Source organism: Pristiophorus japonicus, chromosome 8, assembly GCF_044704955.1.
Source record: "Pristiophorus japonicus isolate sPriJap1 chromosome 8, sPriJap1.hap1, whole genome shotgun sequence".
In the NCBI taxonomy this organism is placed as follows: domain Eukaryota; kingdom Metazoa; phylum Chordata; class Chondrichthyes; family Pristiophoridae; genus Pristiophorus; species Pristiophorus japonicus.
The window spans coordinates 94,967,397-94,994,694 of NC_091984.1; the positions used below are offsets into that span (position 1 = coordinate 94,967,397).

The 27,298-nt window shown below is 48.5% G+C and overlaps 1 protein-coding gene across 2 annotated transcripts in view; it reads left to right on the plus strand.

The window, feature by feature from the left end:
• LOC139268637 (cytosolic phospholipase A2-like) overlaps positions 1-27,298 on the plus strand; it is a 246,768-nt gene that overhangs the window by 132,581 nt on the left and 86,889 nt on the right. For both annotated transcript variants that reach the window (XM_070887120.1, XM_070887121.1), the window contains exon 6: positions 22,452-22,489. In XM_070887120.1, the coding sequence (XP_070743221.1) occupies positions 22,452-22,489 (38 nt within the window). The remainder of the gene's footprint in view (positions 1-22,451; positions 22,490-27,298) is intronic.

Consider the following 27,298-nt stretch of genomic DNA (forward strand, 5'->3'; position numbering starts at 1 on the left):
AGTCCTTACTACTCGGGGGATCAAGGGGTATGGCGAGAAAGCAGGAAGGAGGTACTGAAGTTTCATGTTCAGCCATGAACTCATTGAATGGCGGTGCAGGCTAGAAGGGCTGAATGGCCTGCTCCTGCACCTAGTTTCTATGTTTCTATGTTTCTAAAATAGGTGCAGGAGTAGGCCATTCAGCCCTTCGAGCCTGCACCACCATTCAATAAGATCATCGCTGATCATTCACCTCAGTACCCCTTTCCTGCTTTCTCTCCATACCCCTTGATCTCTTTAGCTGTAAGGGCCATATCTAACTCCCTCTTGAATATATCCAATGAACTGGCATCAACAACTCTCTGTGGTAGGGAATTCCACAGGTTAACAACTCTCTGAGTGAAGAACTTTCTCCTCATCTCAGTCCTAAATGGCTTACCCCTTACCCTCAGACTATTTCCCCTGGTTCTGGACTTCCCCAACATCGTCGGGAGTTCGGAGAGGAGGCGGTGCCGGAGTCTGGGAGAGGCCTATAAAGGCCCAGCGTCGGCAGAGCAGCGTCGGGAGTTCGGAGAGGAGGCGGTGCCGGAGTCTGGGAGAGGCCTATAAAGGCCCAGCGTCGGCAGAGCAGCGTCGGGAGTTCGGAGAGGAGGCGGTGCCGGAGTCTGGGAGAGGCCTATAAAGGCCCAGCGTCGGCTGAGCAGCGTCGGGAGTTCGGAGAGGAGGCCAGCCGGTGCAGCTGCAGGGAGAGAAGGCAAAAAAGAAGTAGAAAGAAATCGAAAGGTGACGTCACAGCCAAGCCAAGGAGCCAAGGGATTGGCTGGTGATTGGTGAGTAGTTTTTCTTTTTCTTTTCTTTATCAGTAAGTAACCTTTAACATTATTGTTGCCAAATTAAGTTAATCTAGGGGTTAAGTAATGGCAGGAGAGCTCGGACAGGTGTTATGCTCCTTCTGTACTATGTAGGAAGTCAGGGACGCTTCCAGTGTCTCTGATGACTACATATGCAGGAAGTGTATCCGGCTGCAGCTCCTGACAGACCGCATTGCGGCACTGGAGCTGCAGGTGGATTCACTCTGGAGCATTCACGATGCTGAGAATGGCGTGAATAGCATGTTTAGTGAGTTGGTCTTACCACAGGTAAAGGTTACACAGCCAGATAGGGAATGGAAGACCAACAGGAAGAGCAGTGGAAGGAAGGTAGTGCAGCGGTTCCCTGTGGTCATCCTCCTGCAAAACATATACACCACTTTGGGGACTGTTGAGAGGGATGACTCATCAGGGGAGGGCAGCAGCAGCAAAGTCCATGGCACCGTGGGTGGCTCTGCTGCACAGGAGGGCAGGAAAAAGAGTGGGAGAGCGATAGTGATAGGGGATTCTATTGTAAGGGGAATAGATAGACGTTTCTGCGGCCGCAACCGAGACGCCAGGATGATATGTTGCCTTCCTGGTGCAAGGGTCAAGGATGTCCCAGAGCGGGTGCAGGATATTTTGAAGGGTGAGGGTAAACAGCCAGTTGTCGTGGTGCATATAGGTACCAACGATATAGGTAAAAAACAGGATCAGGTCCTACAAGATGAATTTAGGGAGCTAGGAGCTAAATTAAAAAGTAGGACCTCAAAAGTAGTAATCTCAGGATTGCTACCAGTGCCACATGCTAGTCAGAGTAGGAATTGCAGGATAGCTCAGATGAATACGTGGCTTGAGGAGTGGTGCAGAAGGGAGGGATTCAAATTCCTAGGACATTGGAACCGGTTCTGGGGGAGGTGGGACCAGTACAAACTGGACAGTCTGCACCTGGGCAGGACTGGAACCAATGTCCTAGGGGGAGTGTTTGCTAGTGTTGTTGGCAAGGGGTTAAACTAATATGGCAGGAAATGGGAACCTATGCAGGGAGACAGAGGGAAGTAGAATGGGGCAGAAGCAAAAGATAGAAAGAAGAAAAGTAAAAGTGGAGGACCGAGAAACCAAGGCAAAAAGCAAAAAGGGCCACATTACAGCAAAATCCTAAAGTGGCAAAGGGTGTTAAAAAGACAAGCCTGAAGGCACTGTGCCTCAACGCGAGGCATATTCGGAATAAGGTGGATGAATTAACTGCGCAGATAGCAGTTAATGGATATGATGTAATTGTCATCACGGAGACATGGCTCCAGGGTGACCAAGACTGGGAACTCAACATCCAGGGGTATTCAACATTTAGGAAGGATAGACAGAAAGAAAAAGGAGGTGGGGTGGCGTTGCTGGTTAAAGAGGAAATTAATGCAATAGTAAGGAAGGATATTAGCTTGGATGATGTGGAATCTGTATGGGTGGAGCTACGGAATACCAAAGGACAGAAAACGCTAGTGGGAGTTGTGTACAGACCACGAAACAGTAGTAATGAGGATGGGGACAGCATCAAACAAGAAATTAGGGATGCATGCAATAAAGGTACAGCAGTTATCATGGGCGACTTTAATCCACATATTGACTGGGCTAACCAAACTGGTAGCAATGCGGTGGAGGAGGGTTCCCTGGAGTGTATTAGGGATGGTTTTCTAGACCAATATGTCGAGGAACCAACTAGAGGGCTGGCCATCCTAGACTGGGTGATGTATACTGAGAAAGGACTAATTAACAATCTTGTTGTGCGAGGTCCCCTGGGGAAGAGTGACCATAATATGGTAGAATTCTTTATTAAGATGGAGAGTGACACAGTTAATTCAGAGTCTAGGGTCCTGAACTTGGGAAAAGGTAACTTCCATGGTATGAGACGTGAATTGGCTAGAATAGACTGGCGAGTGATACTTAAAGGGTTGACGGTGGATAGGCAATGGCAAACATTTAAAGGTCACATGGATGAACTTCAACAATTGTACATTCCTGTCGGGAGTAAAAATAAAACGGGGAAGGTGGCTCAACCGTGGCTAACAAGGGAAATTAAGGATAGTGTATATACAAGGAACAGGCATGTCAATTGGCCAGAAAAAGCAGCAAACCTGAGGACTGGGAGAATTTTGTAATATAGCAGAGGAGGACAAAGGGTTTAATTAGGAGGGGGAAAATAGAGTATGAGAGGAAGCTTGCTGGGAAAATAAAAACTGACTGCAAAAGCTTCTATAGATATGTGAAGAGAAAAAGATTAGTGAAAACAAACATAGGTCCCTTGCAGTCAGATTCAGGTGAATTTATAATGGGAAACAAAGAAATGGCGGACCAGTTAAACAAATACTTTAGTTCTGTTTTCATGAAGGAAGACACAAATAACCTTCCGGAAATACTAGGGGACCGAGGGTCTAGTGAGAAGGAGAAACTGAAGGATATCCTTTTAAAGCGGGAAATTGTGTTAGGGAAATTGATAGGATTGAAGGCCGATAAATCCCTGGGGCCTGATATTCTGCATCCCAGAGTACTTAAGGAAGTGGCCTTAGAAATAGTGGATGCATTGGTGATCATTTTCCAACAGTCGATCGACTCTGGATCACTTCCTATGGTCTGGAGGGTAGCTAATGTAACACCACTGTTTAAAAAAGGAGGGAGAGCGAAAACAGGTAATTATAGACCTGACATAAGTAGTGGGGAAAATGTTGGAATCAATTATTATTAAAGATGAAATAGCAGCGCATTTAGAAAGCAGTGACAGGATCGGTCAAGTCAGCATGAATTTATGAAAGGGAAATCATGCTTGACAAATCTTCTGGAATTTTTTGAGGATGTAACTAGTAGAGTGGACAAGGGATGTGGTGTATTTGGACTTTCAAAAGGCTTTTGACAAGGTCCCACACAAGAGATTGGTGTGCAAAATCAAAGCACATGGTATTGGGGTTATGTACTGACGTGGATAGAGAACTGGTTGGCAGACAGGAAGCAGAGAGGCGGGATAAACCGGATCCTTTTCAGAATGACAGGCAATGACTTGTGGAGTGCCGCAGGGCTCAGTGCTGGGACCCCAGCTCTTTACAATATACATTAATGATTTAGATGAAGGAATTGAGTGTAATATCTCCAAGTTTACAGATGACACTAAACTGGGTGCTGGTGTGAGCTGTGAGAAGGAAGGTAAAAGACTGCAGGATGACTTGGACAGGTTAGGTGAGTGGGCAAATGCATGGCAGATGCAGTATAATGTGGATAAATGTGAAGTTAGCCACTTTGGGGGCAAAAACACGAAGGCGGAATATTATCTGAATGGCGGCAGATTTGGAATGGGGGAGGTGCAACGAGACCTGGGTGTCATTGTTCATCAGTCATTGAAAGTTGGCATGCAGGTACAGCAGGTGGTGAAAAAGGCAAATGGTATGTTGGCCTTCATAGCTAGGGGATTTAAATATAGGAGCAGGCAGGTTTTACTGTAGTTGTACAGGGCCTTGGTGAGGCCTCACCTGGAATATTGTGTTCAGTTTTGGTCTCCTAATCTAAGGAAGGACATTCTTGCTATTGAGGGAGTGCAGTGAAGGTTCACCAGACTGATTCCTGGGATGACGGGACTGACATAAGAGGAGAGACTGGGCCTTTATACACTGGAGTTTAGAAGGATGAGAGGGGATCTCATAGAAACTTATAAGATTCTGATGGGACTGGACAGGTTAGATGCGGGAAGAATGTTGGGGAAGTCCAGAACCAGGGGACACAGTCTTAGGATAAAGGGTAAGCCATTTAGGACTGAGATGAGGAGAATCTTCTTCACTCAGAGAGTTGTTAACCTGTGGAATTCCCTACCACAGAGAGTTGTTGATGCCAGTTCATTGGATATATTCAAGAGGGAGTTAGATATGGCCCTTACGGCTAAAGGGATCAAGTGGTATGGAGAGAAAGCAGGAAAGGGGTACTGAGGGAATGATCAGCCATGATCTTATTGAATGGTGGTGCAGTCGCGCAGGGCCGAATGGCCTACTCCTGCACCTATTTTCTATGTTTCTATGGGAACATTCTTCCTGCATCTAACTTGTCCAGTCCGGTCAGAATTTTATATGTTTCTATGAGATCCCCTCTCATCCTTCTAAACTCCAGTGAATACAGGCGCAGTCGATCCACTCTCTCCTCCTATGTCAGTCCTGCCATCCCGGGAATCAGTCTGGTGAACATTCGCTGCACTCCCTCAATAGCAAGAACATCCTTCTTCAGATTAGGAGACCAAAACTGAACACAATATTCCAGGTGAGGCCTCACCTAAGGCCCTATACAATTGCAGTAAGACCTCCCTGCTCCTATACTCAAATCCCCTAGCTATGAAGGCCAACATACCATTTGCCTTCTTCACTGCTTGCTGTACCTGCATGCCAACTTTCAATGACTGATGTACCATGACATCCAGGTCTCGTTGCACCTCCCTATTTTCCTAATCTGCCGCCATTCAGATAATATTCTGCCTTTGTGTTTTTGCCACCAAAGTGGATAACCTCACATTTTATCCACCATTATACTGCATCTGTCACTCGTTTGCCCATTCACCTAACCTGTCCAAGTCACCCTGCAGCCTTTTAGCATTCTCCTCACAGCTCACACCACCACCCAGTTTAGTGTCATCTGCAAACTTGGAGCTATTACACTCAGTACCCTCATCCAAATCATTAATGTATGTTATAAATAGCTGGCGTCCCAGCACTGAGCCCTGCTGCACCCCACTAGTCACTGCCTGCCATTCTGAAAAGGACCCGTTTCTCCCGACTCTCTGCTTCCTGTCTGCCAACCAGTTCTTTATCCACATCAGTACATTACCCCCAATACCATGTGCTTCAATTTTGCACACCAATCTCTTGTGTGGGACCTTGTCAAAAGCCTTTTGAAAGTCCAAATACACCACATCACCAGTTCTCCCTTGTCCACTCTACCAGTTACATTGGGACAATCGGATCTGCAGGGAGCCTTCCGACACTCGTTTCAAGCTTTGCTTGATGGTTTGAACTGCCCGTTCTGCCTGGTCTTTGGATGCGGGCTTGAACGGCGCAGATGTGACATGTTTGATCCTGTTGCAGGTCATGAACTCTTGGAATTCGGCACTGGTGAAGCACGGCCCATTGTTGCTGACTAGGACATCGGGCAGGCCATGCATGGCAAACATAGTTCATAAACTTTCAATGGTGGCCATGGACGTGCTTACAGACATTATTGCACGTTCAATCCACTTTGAGTAAGCATCCACGACAACCAAAAACATTTTGCCTAGGAATGGGCCTGCATAATCTACATGGATCCTCGACCATGGTTTGGATGGCCAGGACCACAAACTTAGCGATGCCTCTCTGGGTGCATTGCTCAACTGAGAGCAAGTGTTGCACTGGCATACACCTGACTCTAAATCTGAGTCGTTGCCTGGCCACCACACATGGGATCTGGCTATGGCTTTCATCATCACGATGCCTGGGTGGGTGCTGTGCAGTTCACAAATAAATGTGTCTCTGCCTTTCTTGGGCAAGACCACACGATTGCCCCACAAGAGACAGTCTGCCTGCAGGGACAGCTCATCTTTGCGACTTAGAAATGGCTTAATCGCTTCCTGCATCTCCACTGGGACACTGGACCAACTCCCATGGAGGACACAGTTTTTTTACCAGGGACAGTAAAGGATCCTGGCTGGTCCAGGTCCTGATCTGGTGGGCCGTAACTGGGGGATTTCTCGTTCTCAAATGCCTCCATGACCATAAGCAAGTCCGCTGACTGTGCCATTTCCATCCCGGTGGTGGGCAGTGATAGCCGACTGAGAGCATCTGCGCAGTTCTCTGTGCCCAATCTGTGGCGAATTACATAGTTGTATGCCAACAGTGTGAGCGCCCATCTTTGGATGCGGGCAGAGGTATTGGTATTGATCCCTTTGCTCTCTGAGAATAGCGATATGAGCGGCTTGTGGTCACTTTCAAGCTCGAACTTGAGACCAAACAAGTACTGGTGCAATTTTTTTTACCCCGTAAATGCACGCCAGAGCCTCTTTTTCAACCATGCTGCAGGCCCTTTCGGCCTTGGACAAACTCCTGGATGCATACCCAACTGGCTGCAATATTCCTGATTCATTAGCCTGTTGTAACACACACCCGACCCCGTATGACGACGCATCGCAAGCTAACACTAGTCGTTTACAAGGGTTATACAGAACAAGCAATTTGTTCGAACATAGTAAATTTCTGGCTTTCTTAAAGGCAGCCTCTTGTGAATTCCCCCATACCCAATCGTCTCCCTTGTGCAGTAGCGCATGCAGGGGTTCTAGCCGGGTGCTTAACCCAGGTAGGAAATTACCGAAGTAGTTAAGGAGTCCCAGAAACAACTGCAGCTCTGTCACGTTCCATGGTTGTGGCGCGTTCTTGATGGCCTCCATCTTGGCGTCGGTTGGTCTGATGCAATCTGCTGCGAACCTCCTTCCTAAGAATTCGACGTCCTGTGCCAGGAAAACACACTTCGAGCGTTTCAACCTGAGCCCCACGCTATCCAACCGACTAAGAACCTCCTCCAGGTTCTTCAAGTGCTCCATGGTGTCCTGACCTATAACCAATATATCATCCTGGAAGACCACTGTACAAAGAACTGACTTTAGCAGGCTTTCCATGTTTCGTTGGAAGATCGCTGCAGCTGACCGAATCCCGAACGGGCACCGGTTGTAAATAAATAGAACTTTGTGCGTGTTGATGCAGGTCAGGCCTTTCGAAGACTCCTCCAGTTCCTGAGTCATGTAGGCCGATGTCAGGTCCAGCTTGGTCGCAAATAGGTCGTCTGCCTTGGGTAGCAGGTACTGGTCCTGCTGCGAAAAACAGATAATTGTTACTTTATTGTCACTGCAGATTATAACTGTACCATCCTCCTTGAGTACCAGAACAATCGGACTGGCCCAGTCATTGAACTCCACAGGTGCGATGATGCCTTCACGTTGCAGCCTGTCTAGCTCGATTTCCACTTTTTCAAGCATCATGTATGGTACCACCGAGCCTTGTGGTGGATGGGTCGTATACTGGGAACCAAATGGATCTGCACTTTCGCCCCTGAGAAACTTCCAATGCCTGGTTCGAATAACGATGGGAACTTGCTTAGAACCTGGGTATATGTGGTGTTGTCAATTGACGAAAGCGCTCGGATGTCGTCCCAGTTCCAGCGGATTTTCCCCAGCCAGCTTCTGCCAAATAACGTGGGGCCATCCCTTGGCACAATCCACAGCAGGAGTTCGTGTACTGCTCCATCAGAGGAGACTTTGACTTCGGCACTGCCATTTACCAGGATTAGTTCCTTTGTATAAGTCCTTAGCTTCGTGTGAATGGGACTGAGCTTGGGCCTGTGTGCCTTCTTCCCCAACCGCCTCTCGAAGGCCGTTTTACTCATTATGGACTGACTTGCCCAAGTGTCCAGCTCCATAGACACTGGAATACCATTCAGTTCAACCTTCAACATTATTGTTGGGCATTTCGTCGTAAACGTGTGTACCCCATACACCTCTGCCTCCTCTGTATGAGTTTCCAATTCCATCTGATCCACTGTGGACTGATCTTCCTCTGCAACGTGGTGGTTTGCAGTGTTTGCAGCTCGCCTGCACATTCGTTGGAGGTGTCCCATTGTTCTGCAGCCATTGCACACATAGTGCTTAAAGTGGCATTGATGGGGCCGATGATCATCCCCGCAGTGCCAACAGGGTATTAACTGCCTCGCATTAACAGATGATGGCGGATTCTGGGTCAATTGCGGTTGGGCAACAGCAGCCGGCGTGTACATTCTGCCCTGTACAGTTCTGCTCAAAACCGACGTTACTTTATGCACAGTACTGGCCGAAACTTCATTGTTCTGTTTGGTGTTGTCACTGGTGGACATAAATGCCTGGGCTATCGTTATGGCTTTATTCAGATTCGGAGTTTCTACATTCAACAGTTTGTGAAGGATTATCTCATATCCGATGCCCAGTACAAAAAAGTCTCTGAGCATTTGTTCTAGGAATCGCTCAAACTCTCAATGTCCTGCAAGGTGCCTTAATTCGGCGATGTAGCTTGCCACTTCCTGGCCCTCCGATCGTTGACACGTGTAGAACCGATATCTCGCCATCAAAACACTTTCCTTAGGATTTAGGTGCTCCAGGACCAGTGTACACAGTTCTCCGTAGGATTTCTGCGTTGGTTTAGCCGGGGCCAGGAGATTCTTCATGGGGCCATAGGTAGTGGCCCCACAGACAGTTAGGAGGATCGCCCTTCGTTTGGTTGCGTTCTCGTCCCCTTCCAGTTCATTGGCCATGAAGTATTGGTTGAGTCTCTCCACAAAGGCCTCCCAATTGTCCCCCTCCAAGAACTTCTCCACAATGCTGACTGTTCTTTGCATTTTTGTGCGGTTCGTTACCTCATCACCAATTGTTATGCTCACAATAAACGGTCAGACCGAGTACTGTGTGTAATGAACCAGTGTGACCTTAGCTCCTTTATTGTAATTTCAGAGTGCAGGTACCTCGTGGGTGGCCTGCTTATATAATGTGCTCCCAAGGGATGCTGGGATCCCTTGGGACTCCAACAGGTAGGCCCTCTGGTGGACAGGTGTGATGCAGGTTACAAGGTCACAAGGGGCTAAATACATCACAAGGATCATACCATAAACCGAAGTCAATGCGTTCAGGAGAGGAGAAGAGAAAACTGGGGACATAAAAAGTGTAAAATAAAACAAAGATCCGCACGGGAAAGAAGGAGATCTCACTTTTATCAAATGCCTGGGATTGACCATGAGATAGTAACTTCACTCAATCCATCCAACTTAACCGTGAATTATTGGACCTGGCTTGTTTTCTTCAGCCAAAGTCCAGCCCGTGCCTGCTGCTGATTAAATGTGTCCTGATCCGGGAATGTGCTAACGGGTGTAGTGTGATTAGAGAGAGTGACTGACTCATAAGACACGTGGGTGTTTATACAGTTAAATGGGATCCTATATTGAAGCTGTTAGCTCTAGCATTCTCATTGGCAGGACTACAGAAGGATCTGCATGCTTCAGGTTAGAAAGAGGGAAGGAAGAAAGAGGGAACAAGGCAACCAATAGGAGACTAACATGGAACAGAATCCGAGAAGTACAGAACATAAGATAAATTAAGGGGTGATCAGATTTTGGTCCGGGGTGGGAGGGGAGAGGAACATAATGAAGAGTCTGAGGGAGGTGAGCGAAAGTTCAATTGAAGAAAGCTCGTGGACACAATGGGGGGAATAACCTAAAAAAAATGGACGGGTTGTGGGCATGGAGCTAGTTAAAGTGTTAAAAATCTGAACCCAGACCAGAAACTGATTCCAACCCTCCCACTTCCAGCTTTAACGGTGGCGGCACAGGGACCAGGCAGCCATCCTGCTCCCAGGAGGTGGGTCGCCTATTTAAGTATTATAAAATGAGGCAGAAAGTCTCTGCTTTAACCTCAATTTTGAATAACTTTAGCTGGTCAGGTTTTGCAGGCCTTGTGAAACCCGCCAGCTAAAGTAAGGCGAGGACTGCTGGCTCCAGAAGGTAGGTGGCTTTATACTTACCTTCTGGATCCAGTGTCCCTACCTAACCCACTCTTTGCGATTGGAGATCCCCCCCCCCCTCCCTGAGGCCTCCAGATCCCCACATTAGGCCTCGCCCACCCGCCCCCAATGAGGCCTTCGATCCCACCCACAAGGCCTCTGATTCCCCCCCCCCCCCCACAAAGCCTCCCCCAGCTCCATGCTCTTCTGACTGCTGATCATTTCCTAATTCTCTCCTGCTCTCTGGCCACCGATCCTTACCCGGCCTTCTCTTTCACTCACCACCGCCCCCCCCCCCCCCCACCCCTGTGCTGGTCCTGGCCCCTGATCCCCCCCCCCCCCCGCTCCTCCGGCCCCTAATCCTCACCCAACCCCACCCCGTGCTGGCCCCGACCACTGACCTTCACCCGACCCTCCCCCGCTCCTCACTCGACTCCTCCACCCTTCACTCCTCCGGCCCCCGATCCTCACTCGACACCCACTCCCCCACCCCCGCTCATCCGGCCCCCGATCCTCACTCAACACCCACTCCCTCACCCCTGTTCCTCCGGCCCCCGATCCTCACTCAACACCCACTCCCCCACTCCCGCTCATCCGGCCCCCGATCCTCACTCAACACCCACTCCCTCACCCCTGTTCCTCCGGCCCCCGATCCTCACTCAACACCCACTCCCTCACCCCTGTTCCTCCGGCCCCCGATCCTCACTCAACACCCCCACCCCCGTTCCTCCGGCCCCCGATCCTCACTCGACACCCACTCCCCCACCCCCGCTCATCCGGCCCCCGATCCTCACTCAACACCCACTCCCTCACCCCTGTTCCTCCGGCCCCCGATCCTCCCTCGACACCCCCACCCCCTTTCCTCCGGCTCCCTATCCTCACTTGACACCCCCACTCCTCCGGTCCCCGATCCTCACTAGACACCCCGCCCTCGCAATGCTTCTCCGGCCCCCGATATGCTCCTCCAGCCGTCAATCGTCACCCTCCCTCCTCTCTGCAGTCAAGTGCCGCAGACCTACCTGTCTAGAGCCAGCCAGTCTCACAATCTGGCTGGCCATTGGTGGGAAATTGAGGTGACCCATGCAAATCAGGTCCTGCCGTTAAATTCGGCGGTACCTGCAGGAAACCCGTTCTCCTGGGATTCCCAACTGCTTCGGACCTCCCCCACTCCCAACTCATTTTCCCCATTAAAATTCAGCCCAATGTTTGGTAAAAAGTTGTATCCATTTAATTGTTAGAACATAATTTTGCCAAAAGAATTTCACATAGCTTTTCTGCACTGAATTCAGTACATGCAGAATAATTTGTAATGTGGGAAGGGAAAGAACTACTGTAATCCATTCTTTCCCAGGACTCAAATCTGTGAAATTCTATTCCTCTTTCAGTGTAACCTTACTCCTATAATCCATAAGCCTTTAAATCTAAGCTTGGCATTGCCTCACCCTTACTTCTGGATATATCTCACCTTATCAGTGTTGCTCCACTACAGTGGTGGTCTTTACCGAACTGTCTCCATTTAAAAATATAGAGCAGTGAAGTTGGAAGAGAAGCTTCAACTTCAGGAAAAAACTAGCCAGCCAATCTCTATTAGTTCTTGAACAGAATGGAATAAGACATACAGTGGCTGCATTGAGTAAGGACTTGTATAATAGAAGCACCAGCCGGAAGATGTGTTAAATAAATATGGTAATTCTCTTCAGAGTGTCCTTATTTGAACTGTCAGGCTGCAATATGCTTTGAAACTGGCTGGTCTCCAGGAACATTGGAGCAGGAGATTGTCCAGTCGCTTTTTCTCAAGAAAAGCCATTTCTGAAACCACAAGCGTTCACTTGATCTACAAATGCTGATGGATGCATTCTTTCAGTCAAGTGTCATCCATGACCAATTATTTCTTCATTTCTTTTCATCTTTTATTGCCCTCTTTTTTTTCCAAAAACCTTTTTTTCTTTCCCACCTCATTCAGGCAAAATGATATCAGGGGTGCAGGACTCTAGTTAAGAGGGGAGACTTGGGATAGTGGGGCAATTTCCACTGGAGCAGAGAAGGCTTGAATATTTAATTGGAGGTTTTTACAATGATGGAGGGCTTTTACAGGGCGAAAGGGAAAGACTGTTTGATCTGATTGGGGAGTCAGTGATGAAAGGTTAGTGATTTTAAATTGCCATTAAGAAAGTAAGTTGAGAGGTTAGTAGAAATGTCTTTCCTCAGAGTTGTTGCACCTTGGAATGCTTTGGTACAGGGCTTGTTGAGGCAATCGGCCGTTGTATTTTTTTAAGGGGAACAATGGATAAATATTTGTAGCAGTGGAAGTGAATGAGATTAGTTTTGGATTTCTCTGGAAAAGAGCCGGCATAGACAAAGGGTCAAATGCCATCCTTCTGGGCTGCAAACCTTTTTGGTTTCTACCCAACACTCAGGTCCTTTTCTGGGTTCTGCAATATTTAGCATCCCAGCAAGTCTCTTGTCAAAGCCAGGATATATCCTGCTGCTGGGAGGTGTTTGTGAGACGCTCAGGCTAACTTGCTCCATCGTATCTCTCTCTTGCTCTCACTTTTTGTTGAAGCACCTTGCCTGCATTTGGATGCCTCATCCCTGCTCTCCCTCCCTGGATACTCCCAGTGAGATTGGAAATTAAAAGCGGGCAAATTTAATGACCTTTATTGGCAAATTTTATCTCTCCTTTGAGGCTGAGTTTAAACCCAGGTCACAGAGTTTTGCAGTCCACCATTTCAATACCATGTTGCACATTATATAATTGGATTCACGGCTGTAGAATGTTACTGCACTGAGACAATAGTCTGTGTTTTCATCCAATTAGGATATTAATGTTGGGTATAGCTTGGCTTATTTAAATATTATAGAAAAATCAGCTCCTTATTTCCTTTTTTTCATCTCATTAAAGCTGCAGTAGCCCATACTTGCCACAGAATTATTTTGCACTGACATGTAGTAATGAACTAAGGAGAGCCGGTTTTATACAGGGCCACAAGCCCCTACTTAATGCTTCCCCTGATGTCCAAAAGTGTATTTCCTGGCCGGAGTCACTGGGTAGCAATCAGGCTGAAGAACTCTGCTTGATAATTAGAAGTAAATATAAATAATTTTTCGGTCTTGTTTCACAGTTAAATTTCATTACTGCAGACCTGTGGAGTTGGCAAACTATTTCTTGTCACAAATTGATCTGGTCAAAGTTTCAACTCTTGGTGAATCTGCATCCAGGGGAGGGGGGACTTTTTAAAGTACTCTTGTCAACTCCCCCTGTGGCTCCGTGCGCTGTTAAGTAATAAAGGCTGGAAACTTCTGGGTTCAGTTCCTGTCCTGTTGAATTTGAAGCTTTCAGCCGGAGCAACAGTAGAGAGGGCACTACAATTGGCTTTAACAGCCTTGGTCTATGGATGTGAAAAATCAGCCGTTGTCCGCATTCTCCATTTCTGCCGACTGACTCCTGATAGAAAGTGCGTATGTGTGCATGTTGGGTAAGGACACAATTGGGCTCGCCTCTTGTTGTGTATGTATAATGTATGTACTGTAACATCAGACCACTGAATGTATCCTCACACTGTACACACCATAACTCTACCACCAGAGGGTGCTACTGATGGAGACCTGTCATGTATTCAATTGTCATTGTAACCCATGTATAAACTGACCTAAGTTGTACACCGTGAGAACATTGACCACTAGGTGGTGAACTTGTGGGAGACACTCTTAACCTGGACTTTCAGGTATAAAAGGGGAAGCTGCATCCACCGTCATCACTTCAGTGCTGGCTAATAAAGGTTACTGGTCACAGAGTGACCTTGTCTCAAGTATGGGCCTCGTGTGCATTTATACTGCATAGTAAGGACGTATTATTGGCAACGAGAAACTGGGATTTAAACCATGCGAGCATGGTCACTAGCAGCACAGATGAGAGGTACTGTGTTGGTGATGATTGGGACGATTTTATTGAGAGACTACAGCAAAGTTTCGTCACTAAGGAATGGCTGGGACAGGATTTGGCCGACAAATGCAGGGCTCATCTCCTGACGGTTTGTGGATCCAGGACGTACTCCCTGATGAAGGACCTTCTAGCGCCAGAGAAGCCGGCGGACAAGACTTTTGAAGAGCTCAGTAAGTTGATCGGGGAACACTTCAAACCGGTGAGCAGCATGCACATGGCGAGACGCCGATTTTACACGCACCGGCGGCGAGAAGGGCAAAGCGTTCCAGACTTCGTGGCAGACCTCTGGCGACCGGCGAGCCCTATGTAAGTTCCCAGATGCATGCAGAGCGGAGATGCTGCAAGACTTTTTTATTGAGGGCATCGGGCACGCTGGGGTTTTCAGGAAACTGATCGAGACCAAAGACATGACCCTGGAAACGGCGGCTTTGATGGCCCAGACTTTCATCTCAGGGGAGGAAGAGACCAGAATGATGTTTGACAAAAATTTTGGTTTAAATGCAGCAAATGGACAGGGAGTCAACATTGTTAATGCGGCATATAGTTCTCCAGGCAGACAAGGGCAATCGGACATGCCCAAACATGTAGTCGTACCCAAAGGGGGAATTCAACAGAGACAATGGCTAGCTGAACGGCGATTCATGCTATCGCAAGGGACAATGCGGCCAGCAATGGTGCCATCAACACCTGTCAATGGTGCGCTTAAGGACAGTTACAGAGACATTGCCCCATTTCCAGTTCATGACCGCAAGCCAGCTCCTCCCCAGCAATGCGGGACCGTCCCCCGGGACAATCCAGAGTGGCAACCTATTCTCCGAATCTTTGTGGGTCACGACTACCGTGGCGCTGCCTAGCACCAGAATGATCTCCTTTGTATATGAGATGATCGACTGGTAATGGACCTTTTGTTTTCAACAACGGCTCATGTTGGAGGTGTGGAGGCAAACACACAGCCAGAGCTTGCAGGTATCAGCAATATACCTGCAGAAACTGCAACGTCAGCAGTCACTTGGCGTGTATGCGCAGGAAGCCTGCAGCCAGGTTGATGTACGAGGGGGACGGGCCCGATGTAAGCCATACGAGGCCAAATGGACACTCAGGGAAATCGCTGGAAGCTGAAGTTCAGCGAGTTCATGTGGAGCACGTATACAGTTCATACACCAGGACGCCATCGATAATGATGAAAGTGCTCCTCAATGGCATCCCAGTATCAATGGAGCTAGACACGGGGGCCAGTCAGTCCCTGATGAGTATCAAACAGTTCGACAAGTTGTAGGCGTCCAAGGCCAGGAGGCCAAAATTATTGCCAATTGACGCACAGCTACGGACATATACAAAGGAGATCATTCTAGTGCTAGGCAGCGCCACGGTAGACGTGACCCACAAAGATTCTGAGAACAGGTTGCCACTCTGGATTGTCCCCGGGGATGGTCCCGCACTGCTGGGGAGGAGTTGGCTTGCTGTCATGAACTGGAAATGGGGCGATGTCAATGCAATTTATTCTGTGGAGCGAATATCATCCTCACAGGTCCTGGACAAATTTGACTCACTATTTCAACCCGGCATTGGCACTTTCATGGGGACCAAGGTAGTGATTCACATAAACTCGGACGCCAGGCCAGTACACCACAAGGCCAAAGCGGTGCTGTACGTGATGCGGGAAAAGGTAGAAGGCGAATTGGACCGCCTGCTGAGGGAAGGCATCATCTCGCCAGTCGAATTCAGTGACTGGGCGAGCCCAGTTGTGCTGGTGCTCAAGGCGGATGGGTCAGGTCAGGATATGTGGTGATTACAAGGCCACCATCAATCGGGTGTCACTCTAAGACCAGTACCCGCTACCGAGAGCGGAGGACCTCTTTGCGACGCTATCCGGTGGCAAACTTTTTTCAAAATTGGACCTGACCTCAGCTTACATGACCCAGAAGCTGGCAAGTGAGTCGAAGAAACTGACCACCATCACGACACACAAGGGGTTGTTTGAGTACAACATATATCCGTTTGGGATTCGCTCGGCCGCCGCGATCTTTCAATGAAATATGGAAAGCCGCCTCAAGTCGATTCCAAGGACAGTGGTTTTTCAAGATGACATCCTCATCACGGGTTGTGATACTGAAGAACACCTCCGCAACCTGGAGGAGGTGCTATGCAGAGTGGCCCGGTAGGTCTGCGACTGAAAAAGGCAAAATGCGTCTTCCTAGCTCCAGAGGTAGAATTCCTGGGGATGAGGGTAGCAGCAGATGGGATCAGACCTGCGGCGTCCAAAACAGAAGCGATCCAGAGAGCACCCAGAACCCGTAACACGATGGAGCTGCGTTCATTCCTGGGGCTCCTGAACTATTTTGGTAACTTTCTTCCCAAATTAAGCACGCTGTTAGAGCCGCTACATGTGCTCCTATGCAAAGGTCGCAAATGAGTCTGGGGGGGCAGCCAGGAAAGGGCTTTTGATAGAGCACGCAATTTGTTATGTTCCAACAATCTGCTATATGACCCATGTAAGAAACTTGTTTTAACATGCAATGTGTCATCCTATGGGGTCGGGTATGTGTTGCAGCATGTTAATGCCAAGGGTCAGTTACAGCCAGTAGCTTATGCCTCCAGAAGTCTGTCCCAGGCAGAAAGGGGCTACGGGATGGTAGAAAAGGAAGCGCTTGCATGTGTATATGCTGTAAAAAAAAAATGCACCAGTACCTGTTCGGCAGGAAATTTGAGTTGGAGACAGATTACAAACCCCTAACGTCCCTTTTGCCGACAACAAGGCCATAAATGCAAATGTATCGGCCCGCATACAGAGGTGGGCATTAACGTTAGCCGCCTATGACTATACAATTCAGTACAGACCGGGCACCGAAAACTGCGCCGATGCACTCAGCACACTCTCACTAGCCACCACCGAGGGGCAACCGAGCATGCTGCTGAGATGGTCATGGCTATTGAAGCTTTTGAAAGCGAAGGCTCACCCATGACAGCCCGTCAGATCAAAGTCTGGACAAATAGAGACCCACTTCTGTCTTTAGTCAAGAAATGTGTCCTGAATGGGGTCTGGGCAGCCCTGAGGAATTGGGGCATGCCCTGAGGAATTCAAACCATTTCACAGGTGCAAGGATGAATTCTCGATTCAGGCCGATTGCCTACTATGGGGAAACAGAGTAGTCTTGCCCCAGATGGGCAGAGAGGTGTTCATCAGAGAACTCCACAATGAGCACCCGGGCATTGTCATGATGAAAGCAATTGCCAGGTCACACGTTTGGTGGCCAGGGATAGATGCAGACCTGGAACTTTGTGTTCGCAGGTACAACATGTGTGCCCAGCTGGGCAATGCGCCCAGGGAAGCCCCGCTTAGCCCCTGGTCCTGGCCCGCTAAGCCACGGTGTGGACTATGCAGGTCCTTTCATGGGAAAAATGTTTTTGGTTGTAGTAGACGCCTACTCCAAATGGATCGAGTGTGGCATTCTCAATTCAAGCACATCCTCTGCCACGGTAGAAAGTCTACGGGCAATGTTCGCCGCCCATGGTCTACCGGACATCTTGGACAGCGACAATGGTCCGTGCTTTATAAGCATTGAATTCCAGGACTTCATGGCAGGAAATGGTATCAACCATGTCAGAATGGCACCGTTCAAGCCGGCCTCAAACGGCCAGGTGGAACGAGCAGTGCAGATAATCAAACAGGGGATGCTCAGAATCCAAGGGGGTCCCTGCAAAGCCGCTTATCACGCCTCCTGTTGGCCAATAGATCCTGACCACACTCGCTCACAGGGGTCCCATCCGCAGAGCTGCTAATGAAAAGGATGCTCAAAATCAGGTTATCCCTTATACACCCCACAATGAAAGAAATTGTTGAGAGCAGGCGCCAGTCACAATGTGACTACCATGACGGGAATGCGAGGACACGATGTATTGATGTCAATGACCTTGTCTTTGTCCTCAACTACGCTGCAGGGCCTAAATGGCTCGCAGGACTGTGATTGCCAAAGAGAGGAATAGGATTCTGGTAGTTAAACTAACCAATGGACAAATCTGCCGCAAACACGTGGATCAAACAAAAAGGAGGTTCAGCAACCCCATAGAAGAAGCAGAGAAAGAACACGATGTAGAGTTCACTCCTCCACAGGTGACCGAACACAGGAACCAAGCGGAGGAGATCCCAGTCACTTTTGGCAGTCAGGACAGGCCTGAGGCACCGCAAACAGCAGACACTCAGGCCAGCGCCCAACAACCGGAGCCCCAACTCAGGCGCTCTACAAGGGAGCGTAAACCACCAGAGAGACCTGTGATCCCAATAAGATTTTGTGGGGGAGGTGATGTCATGTATTCAACTGTCATTGTAACCCATGTATAAACTGACCTAAGTTGTGCACCGTGAAAACATTGACCACTAGGTGGTGAACTTGTGGGAGACACTCCTAACCTGGACTTTAAGGTATAAAAGGGGAAGCTCCACCCACCTTCATCACTTCAGTGCTGGCAAATAAAGGTTATTGGTCACAGAGTGACCTTCTCTCAAGTATGGGCCTTGTGTTCATTTATACTGTATAGTAAGGACGTATTAAGACCTAAGGGTCACCTGCACACTGCAGGTAACCAAGTATAAAAGGGAGCTCACCTCATTGTGTCCTCACTCAGGAAGCTACAATAAACGGACGAAGGTCACAATAGTTCAAGTACAATACCCTACCTCATGGAGTCATTACTAGAGTGCTTGCACACATAACAACTGGCGATGAGATTACGAATTTCCACGCGCAACATGCTAACCTAAGCAACTTTCAACAATTCGCTGATGGGGAAGATTGGGATGCCTTTGTGGAAAGGCTCGAACATTTCTTCATCGCGAACGACCTGGCTGGAGACATACCGACCTCGCTGGCTGATAAGCGCAGAGCTATCCTGCTCAGCAGTTGTGGGCCCACTGTCTATGGCCTCGCCAGGGATCTATTAGCCCCAGTGAAGACGACAACCAAAACGTACGTGGAGCTCGTAATAATAATACAGGAACAGCTTAAACCTAAAGAGAGCATCCTCACAGCCAGACACTGGTTCTACACACACCGGCAACCCGAAGGCCAAGAAATCGCAAAATATGCTGCAGACCTGAGACAATTGGCTGCACCGTGTGATTTTGGCGACCACCTCACCAAAGCACTGAGGGACATCTTTGTTATTGGAATCAGCCACGAGGGCCTCCTCCACAAGCTGCTTTCTGTGAACACCACGGTCACCCTGCAGAAGGAATCAAATTGAGCCAGGCATTCATGGCCTCAGCCTGCGATTCCAAGAGGATGATGACTCACCCCCAGGATTCTAACCCAAGGAGTACAGTGAACCGACTGGTGCCTTTCAGAGGCAAGGCTGCTAGCCCGAGTCCCGCAACCCTGAGTCCACCACATGGGGCCAACTGGCTAGCACCGTGCTGGCTGAGGAGGAAAGCACAGGGCCCACCAGTGCCAATACAAGGACTGTACTTGCAGAGGCTGTAACACTAAAGGTCATCTCCAGCGGAAGTGTAGAAGTAACTTTACTCACTGAATCGCTGAAGAGTTGGCCGATCACCTGGGCTCCAGCGCTGATGAAGACGAAGAGAGTCTATGAAGCGGCTCAGCCCCTTGAAGAGGTGTACAGGTGTATACCTGCTGCACCGAGAGTTCCCCGTGGAAAATGGAAGTAGAAATCAACTGGGGTTCCAGTCTCGATGGTGGTCAACACAGGGGCGAGCCAATCGCTGATGAATCAGGCGACCTTCGAGAAACTCTGGGACAATCCCGCCGACTGACCCAAAATGCTCCCAATCCAGGGCAAGCTGCTCACCTACACAAACTACACCATCCCAGTTGATGGCAGCGTGGATGTCCAGGTGTCCCATGGGGGCGCGATGCACAAGTTACCTTTGTGGATCGTTGCTGGGGATGGTCCAACGCTGCTAGGAAGAAGATGGATGAAGCAAATCCAAATCTGTTGGAGCTGGGAAAGCCTCCAGGCCCCGGCGATCGACGTCCCACGTGGCCCCAAATTTGGATCCATCACAGCACCTGAAAATCCTACCGTCCAACTCGACAACGTGGCGACGACACAGACCGCACAACTCAACGGTGAGATGATCCAACCCAAACGACCAGACCTCACCTTCTGGGCTACAGTGGCTGGACTCTGGAGGAAGAAGATCGGTGCAGAAGGTAGATTCCCAGCTTCCATGGCAGCACCTGGGGAGAAAAGGATCACTGCAGCCTACCTCGTGGAGAGAAAGAAGATGGTGCCTGCACCACGAGGTGAAGAACCTGAAATCAAGATGGCCGTGACCAGACCACGAGGGGCAGCGTTGAGGGAGCAACACGTGATGCCGAGCAGCGAACCGGATTGGGGTAAAGATTGCAAGGCTCTCTTAAAGGAGACCAGCAACCCAGAACAATTAAAGGGACAGTTCCACTCTTTGCACAGCGATGTCGGTGACACTAATGATAAAGGTACAATTAACAAATGCAAATATACAAATGTACCGTTGAACAGCGATGCCGGTGACACTAATGTAAAAGATGTATCTAACAAATGCAGGTATCTAAATGTAACCTTACACCGAGATGCTGGTAGTACACAGGAAAGTGATGTAATTGACAAATGCGAAAGTGTAAAGACAAATAACGATGTTGAGTCGGCTGATTGCGGTTGGAGCCAATATATCATATATGCTAATGATGAAATGAGATGTGATGCCGGGTTCTACATGCACGCCGACAAAACCAAAGGCAACCTCTCGTGGGAAGCACCCAGGTCCAGCGAGCTACCCGATCATATAGCCTGCGCTTCCGGGACCAATGTGATGCCCCAGAAAGGGTGGCCATACACACAGTGGAAGCATACCCACTATAGGGCCAGCGATCAATGGATGGTACAGGCACCACCACTGTTACCATGCCCCAGATCGGCCCTAGCCACCAGGGCCAGCACTGGGAGCGAGACGCCAGCACCCTCCAGCCCTCCCGACGGGACCTGGGATGACCAGACTCCCACCACCGCTGAAGGGCAGCAGAGAGACCCTGCAGCCCTCAAAGGAGGGCAGGGAGGCCACACATTCCTGTGGCTCTGCCCACCACTAAGCAACAGCTAAGGCCCTAAGGCACAGCCAGGTGAGCAATCCATACCCACCCAGCTGGCAGGGGGCACAGTCCAGTTGCTCTGGAACAAACGTCCTTGCCCACCTGCACCCATACCCCGGGGCAAGGCTGTAATACCACATATGCATCTTACTTGTAAAATGTACTTGTTCCACCACTGCTGAACCCAAAAACAGAGATATAACCAATCCGATTCTTTATTCTCTGTACATGCATGTCAATGCAGATGTCGAGCCACACACATGGTCTATGCATGGGTGGGGGAGGGGGAGGGAAATGGATGTATGTAGCCAAGGTCACACATGGATCACACCAGAAACCACACAACCCTCACTACAACCTCCTACCGTCCACTGCTGACCATTTCCCAATGTCGTGGTAATAAGGACTTGGGGGTCCACAGGGAGGGAGTTATTTTCCTGCAAAGACAAAGTGCAAGGGCTTTGGGCACTCAATTCATGGGCCAGAGCATCCAGTGCAAAAGTCTGTGGCACAAGACTTAGGGGGGAGTGTTGTTGTGTATGTATAATGTATGTACTGTAACATTAGACCACTGAATGTATCCTCACACTGTATACACCATACCTGTACCACCAGAAGTGCTACTGGTGGAGACCTAAGGGTCACCTGCACACTGCAGGTAACCAAGTATAAAAGGGAGCTCACCTCATTGTGTCCTCACTCGGAGCTACAGTAAACGAACTGTTGTGACCTTAGTCCAAGTACAATACGCTACCTCGTGGCGTCATTACAAGAGTGCTTGCAAAAATAACACCTCCGATTCATTTTATGGTAGAATAGCCTGCCAGGAATGGCTATTCGAGATTATGCCCCAGTTTGGGAACCATGGCCTTCAGGAAAGATGAGGGCAACATGTTAAAACAATGAGGGTTTTGCTCATTTCACAGTAACAGTTGTTGTCCAATTCCCACAGACATTTGTAGGTGATTGTTGTGCTGCACCACTGACTTCAGCCTCCATACTAATCATTTCATTTCATCTTTTCCAGGTGACCACTGTATTTTTGGACATGTACTTGGAAGTTTGGTATGTATCCTGATGAAGTTTACAGACACACTCTCTTTAAGATTGAATGTGAAAACTGGACGTGTTTGGTTTAAACATGTAGGCCAATAATTTCCATGGTGCCTCCCTGATGATCTGCTGTAACCTGGGCAGAAGAGCAGCGGAGACTCTGGAGAAATAGCAAAAATGGTCATTTATGCCGCTTCTCTGGGTTTCTGCCAAAGTTACAGCAGGAGATGAAGGAACCCCTGTGGAAATTCTAACTCGTGCTCTATGAAGGATACAAGAATTTTGAAAGAGCAGAAAAAGGCTTTTAAGACCCGGTAATGTTGCCCTTTTTGATTGATCTCCACTCCATGTACCCACCTTCTCACCACATGGGATAACCTGTTGACATTCACTGTGTGTGCTCATGTGAAGAATGATCATGTTAGTAAAGTACCAAAGGGTTGCTGGCTATATCCAGGACTGAGACTGTGCCTTTAGGTGAGGGAGCTTAGAAAACTGGGGAAATATATCACACATGTCGATCTCCTGTGGTGTTGCACAAAGGAAGTCAAGTCCAAGTGTAGTCATCAGGTGGAGTGGGGTTAGAGGTCAGGATAATTTAATCAGGGTGAGCAGAGGTAATTCAGTCATCATTTTGAAGTCATACATTCTGTCTGTATGAAGTGTATCCGCCTCCATCTCCTGACGGACCGCGTTGCGGAATTGGAGCTGAGGTTGGATTCACTCTGGAGCATCCACGATGCTGAGAATGACATAAGTGGCACGTGTAGTGAGTTGGTCTTACCGCATGAGAAGGATCCACAGCCAGCTAGGGAATGGAAGACCAGCTGGAAGAGTAGTACAAAGAAGGTAGTGTAGGGGTCCCATCTGGTCATCCCCCTGCAAAACAGATACACTGCTTTGAGTGCTGTTGAGGGAGATGACTCATCAGGGGAGAGCAGCAGCAGCCAAGTTCATGGCACCGTGGCTGGCTCTGTTGTACAAGAGGGCATGAAAAAGAGTGGGAGAGCGATAGTGATAGGGGATTCAATCATAAGGGGAATAGATAGGCGTTTCTGCGGCCGCAACCGAGACTCCAGGATGGTATGTTGCCTCCCTGGTGCAAGGGTCAACGATGGCTCCGAGCGAGTGCAGGACATTCTAAAAAGGGAGGGAGAACAGCCAGTTGTCATGGTGCACGTTGGTACCAACGACATAGGTTTAAAAAAAAGGGATGAGATCCTACGAGACGAATTTAAGGAGCTAGGAGCTAAATTAAAAAGTAGGACCTCAAAAGTAGTAATCTCAGGATTGCTACCAGTGCCACGTGCTAGTCAGAGTCAGAATCGCAGGATAGCACAGATGAATACGTGGCTTGAGCAGTGGTGCAGCAGGGAGGGATTCAAATTCGTGGGGCATTGGAACAGGTTCTGGGGGAGGTGGGACCAGTACAAACTGGACGGTCTGCACTTGGGCAGGACCGGAACCAATGTCCTAGGGGGAGTGTTTGCTAGTGCTGTTGGGGAGGAGTTAAACTAATATGGCAGGGGGATGGGAACCAATACAGGGAGACAGAGGGCAACAAAAAGGAGACAAAAACAAAAGACAGAAAAGAGATGAGTAAAAGTGGAGGGCAGAGAAACCAAAGGCAAGAAACAAAAAGGGCCACTGAATATAAAAGGGCTGCAGGAGGGGTCAAAACTAAAATTCATGGTTTAAAAACTAGGATGAAAACACTCCACCTAAATGCACGCAGCATTCTAAATAAAGTAAATGAGTTGACGGCACAAATCATTACAAATGGGTATGATTTGGTGGCCAAGACTGGGAATTAAACATACAGGGGTATCTGATGATTCAGAAAGATAGGCAAGAAGGGAAAGGAGGTGGGGTAGCTCTGTTAATAAAAGATGATATCAGGGCAGTTGTGAGGGATGATATTGGCTCCAATGAACAAAATGTTGAATCATTGTGGGTGGAGATTAGAGATAGTAAGGGGAAAATGTCACTGGTCGGCGTAGTTTATAGACCCCAAATAATAACTTCACGGTGGGGCGGGCAATAATCAAGGGAATAATGGAGGCATGTGAAAAAGGAACGGCAGTAGTCATGGGGGATTTTAACCTACATATCGATTGGTGAAATCAAATCGCACGGGGTAGCCTGGAGGAGGAATTCATAGAATGCATACGGGATTGTTTCTTAGAACAGTATGTAACAGAACCTACAAGGGAGCAAGCCATCTTAGATCTGGTCCTGTGTAATGAGACAGGAAAAATAAACGATCTCCTCGTAAAAGATCCTCTCGGAATGAGTGATCACAATATGGTTGAATTTGTAATACAGATTGAGGATGAGGAAGTTGTGTCAGAAACGAGCGTACTATGCTTAAACAAAGGGGACTACAGTGGGATGAGGGCAGAGTTGGCTAAAGTAGACTGGAAACAAGGACTAAACGGTGGCACAATTGAGGAACAGTGGAGGACTTTTAAGGAGCTCTTTCATAGTGCGCAACAAAAATATATTCCAGTGAAAAAGAAGGGCAGCAAGAGAAGGGATAACCAGCCATGGATAACCAAGGAAATAAAGGAAAGTATCAAATCAAAGACCAATGCGTATAAGGTGGCCAAGGTTAGTGGGAAACTAGATTATTGGAAAAATTTTAAGCAACAGCAAAGAATGACTAAAAAAGCAATAAAGAAAGGGAAGATAGATTACGAAGGTAAACTTGCGCAAAACATAAAAACAGATAGTAACAGCTTTTACAGATATATAAAACGGAAAAGAGTGACTAAAGTAAATGTTGGTCCCTTAGAAGATGAAAAGGGGGATTTAATAATGGGAAATGTGGAAATGGCTGAGACCTTAAACAATTATTTTGCTTCCGTCTTCACAGTGGAAGACACAAAAACCATGCCAAAATTTGCAGGCCACAGGAATGTGGGAAGGGAGGACCTTGAGACAATCACTATCACTAGGGGGGTAGTGCTGGACAGGCTAATGGGACTGAAGGTAGACAAGTCCCCTGGTCCTGATGAAATGCATCCCAGGGTATTAAAAGAGATGGCGGAAGTTATAGCAGATGCATTCGTTATAATCTACCAAAATTCTCTGGACTCTGGGGAGGTACCAGTGGTTTGGAAAGCAGCTAATGTAACGCCTCTGTTTAAAAAAGGGGGCAGACAAAAGGCAGGTAACTATAGGCCGGTTAGTTTAACATCTGTAGTGGGGAAAATGCTTGAAACTATCATTAAGGAAGAAATAGCGGGACATCTAGATAGGAATAGTGCAATCAAGCAGATGCAGCATGGATTCATGAAAGGCAAATCATGTTTAACTAACTTACTGGAATTCTTTGAGGATATAACGAGCATGGTGGATAGAAGTGTACCGATGGATGTGGTGTATTTAGATTTCCAAAAGGCATTCGATAAGGTGCCACACAAAAGGTTACTGCAGAAGATAAAGGTACGCGGAGTCAGAGGAAATGTATTAGCATGGATAGAGAATTGGCTGGCGAACAGAAAGCAGAGAGTCGGGATAAATGGGTCCTTTTCCGGTTGGAAATCAGTGGTTAGTGGTGTGCCACAGGGATCAGTGCTGGGACCACAACTGTTTACAATATACATAGATGACCTAGAAGAGGGGACAGAGTGTAGTGCAACAAAATTTGCAGATGACACTAAGATTAGTGGGAAAGCGGGTTGTGTAGAGGACTCAGAGAGGCTGCAAGGAGATTTGGATAGGTTAAGCGAATGGGCTAACGTTTGGCAGATGGAATACAATGTCGGAAAGTGTGAGGTCATCCACCTTGGGGGAAAAAAAACAGTAAAAGGGAATATTATTTGAATGGGGAGAAATTACAACATTCTGTGGTGCAGAGGGACCTGGGGGTCCTTGTGCATGAAACTCTTTTTGGAGTTCACCTGCAAAACATAAAACATTAAACGGTGCCACCCGACCTGGGTGACACTCCAGACATTTACAAGGCCCTTTTTTTTTTTCCCCCCTTTTTTTTGTTTTTTTTTGTGTTTTTCTTTTTTTGTTTTTTTTTGGGCACTAAAATCACAATTTTCCCCAGTGCCCCCTATAAAAGGGAAGGGGGACACTAAAAGCACCGGCAATTAAAACAAATTAAACTTAAAAACGTAAAATCAAATTAAAATTTGGTTGCCGGGCGTGATGATGCACTCCAGTCCCTCCGGTGCCCACCTCTCGCGAGCGTACCGGTGGACATCGCGTGCTCCATCTCCAAGGACACCCTGGACCGGATGTAAGAGCAGAAGAGAGGCAGGCAGTCAGGTTGAACGACCCCCTCGACCGCCCGCTGCCTGGACCGGCTGATGGCACCCTTGGCCGTGCCCAGGAGCAGTCCTACGAGGAGGCCTTCGGACCTACCCGCTCCCCTCCGCACAGGGTGCCCAAAGATCAGGAGAGTGGGACTGAAGTGCAGCCAGAATTTCAGGAGCAGCCCCTTCAAATAATGGAACAGGGGCTGCAACCTCGTGCACTCAATAAAAACATGGAACACGGACTCCTCCAGACCGCAGAAATTGCAGGCGGCCTGGGAGTCCGTGAACCGGCTTAAAAATTTGTTGCACGGCACTGCTCCGTGCACCACCCTCCAGGCCAAGTCCCCGATGAATAGTGGGAGGACCCCTGCGTAGAGTGCCCTCCATCGGGGACCCCCGCCTCCTCCGGACGGCAAGATGGTACGCCATGGCGTGTCCGGACAGCAGGCGAGGATGGCAAAGTTGAGGGTGTGCAGGAGCAGCCCGTACAGGAAACCCCTCCGCGCGGAACTGAAAGGCACGGAGGGGATTTCCCCGAGGCGGCTCAAGT